This window comes from Notolabrus celidotus, chromosome 6 (assembly GCF_009762535.1).
Source record: "Notolabrus celidotus isolate fNotCel1 chromosome 6, fNotCel1.pri, whole genome shotgun sequence".
Lineage (NCBI taxonomy): Eukaryota > Metazoa > Chordata > Actinopteri > Labriformes > Labridae > Notolabrus > Notolabrus celidotus.
In genome coordinates, this window is record NC_048277.1 from 234,201 (window position 1) to 235,554 (window position 1,354).

General features: G+C 37.4%; 1 protein-coding gene across 1 annotated transcript; it reads right to left on the reverse strand.

The window, feature by feature from the left end:
• Positions 1-406: 406 nt before the first annotated feature.
• On the reverse strand, positions 407-1,354 carry LOC117813883 (olfactory receptor 11A1-like). Its single transcript, XM_034684932.1, has one exon. The coding sequence runs from the start codon at positions 1,352-1,354 to the stop codon at positions 407-409; it is 948 nt and encodes a 315-aa protein (XP_034540823.1).

Sequence of the window (1,354 nt, forward strand, 5' to 3'; positions counted from 1 at the left end):
GTTCATAACAACTGTTATATCAGGACACTTTCCATGAAGACATTTTACAGAAAGAGCAGATCTAGACTGGACTCTTAAATAAAATAAACATTGTGCATCCATCCACTTTATTTATACAGCTTCAAATAGCATTTAGACATGCAGAACACTTTACCAAAACCTTACTGTGTTGAAATCAGAGCTGTTGGCTCAGGGCAAATGGAACTGTCAACACATTAAACACATACACAGTTCATCTAAATGAGACACACTAGGATTCAACAAGTGTTTACATTTGCTCTTCAAAAACCAGCTCAGCTGTTTGTGCTGTTATCAAGTGCATGTTTGATTTCTTGTATGACAGTACAGTGACCCTTAGACATCAAGAAAACTGGACTCATTAAAAGGTATTCATAAATATTTGATCTCAACGATTGAGTTGGATAATCAGAGCTTTAGAACAAAACAGGCTTATACATATATTGAAAATTTTGGACATTTTCAGGCCGTACATGACCGGGTTTAGGATCGGCTGACATGTCATAAGGTATACGGATAAAAATACGGACAGCAGACTTGGTACTCCGCTCATATTCAGCCTGCTCTGAATAAACTCAATGCAAATTCCAAAAGCAAAGTTGAGCAGAGAGGCCAGGTGAGGTGTGCAGGTACTGACAGCTTTTTGTCTGGTCTCTTTGGAACCAGAGAAACACACTTTAAGAATCCTCATGTAAGTATATAAGATCAAAATCAGAGGAGCAATAACTGTGATCATGAGCAAAACTATGCCGTAAATTGTATTTATTGTGGTGTCAGAGCAGGCCAGTTTAACTATGGAGTAGTTATTACAGTAAATATTGTCAATAATGTTCCCACACAGCTGCAGAGTAGAATTCAAGGACACTGTGCAAACAACATTAAAAAAAGATGTTAACCATGACACTGCAATAAGCACAGCAACCTTTTTAAATGTCATAAGAGAGTTATATTGCAGAGGATAACAGATGGCAAGATATCTGTCATAAGAAATGACGGCTAAAATAAAAAGCTCTACATTTACATATGAGTGCACACAGAAGATCTGCAGGAAACACAAAGGAACAGAAACAGTGTGACTGTCAGAGAGAATCTGAACCAAGAGGAGAGGGAAGAACCCCGTACTACCAAACAGCTCATTAACAAACAGACTGCATGGAAATATATACATAGGTTCATGTAAGCTCCTGCTCTTACAGATAACAACAATGAGCAACAGGTTGGCACACAGAATTAACGTGTAGATAAACATTACAATCATGAAAAACAAGTGTTTTAAAACCCTGGTTTCAGAAAAGCCACGGAGCCTGAAATGAGAAAAATGTGTAAAATTGATCAT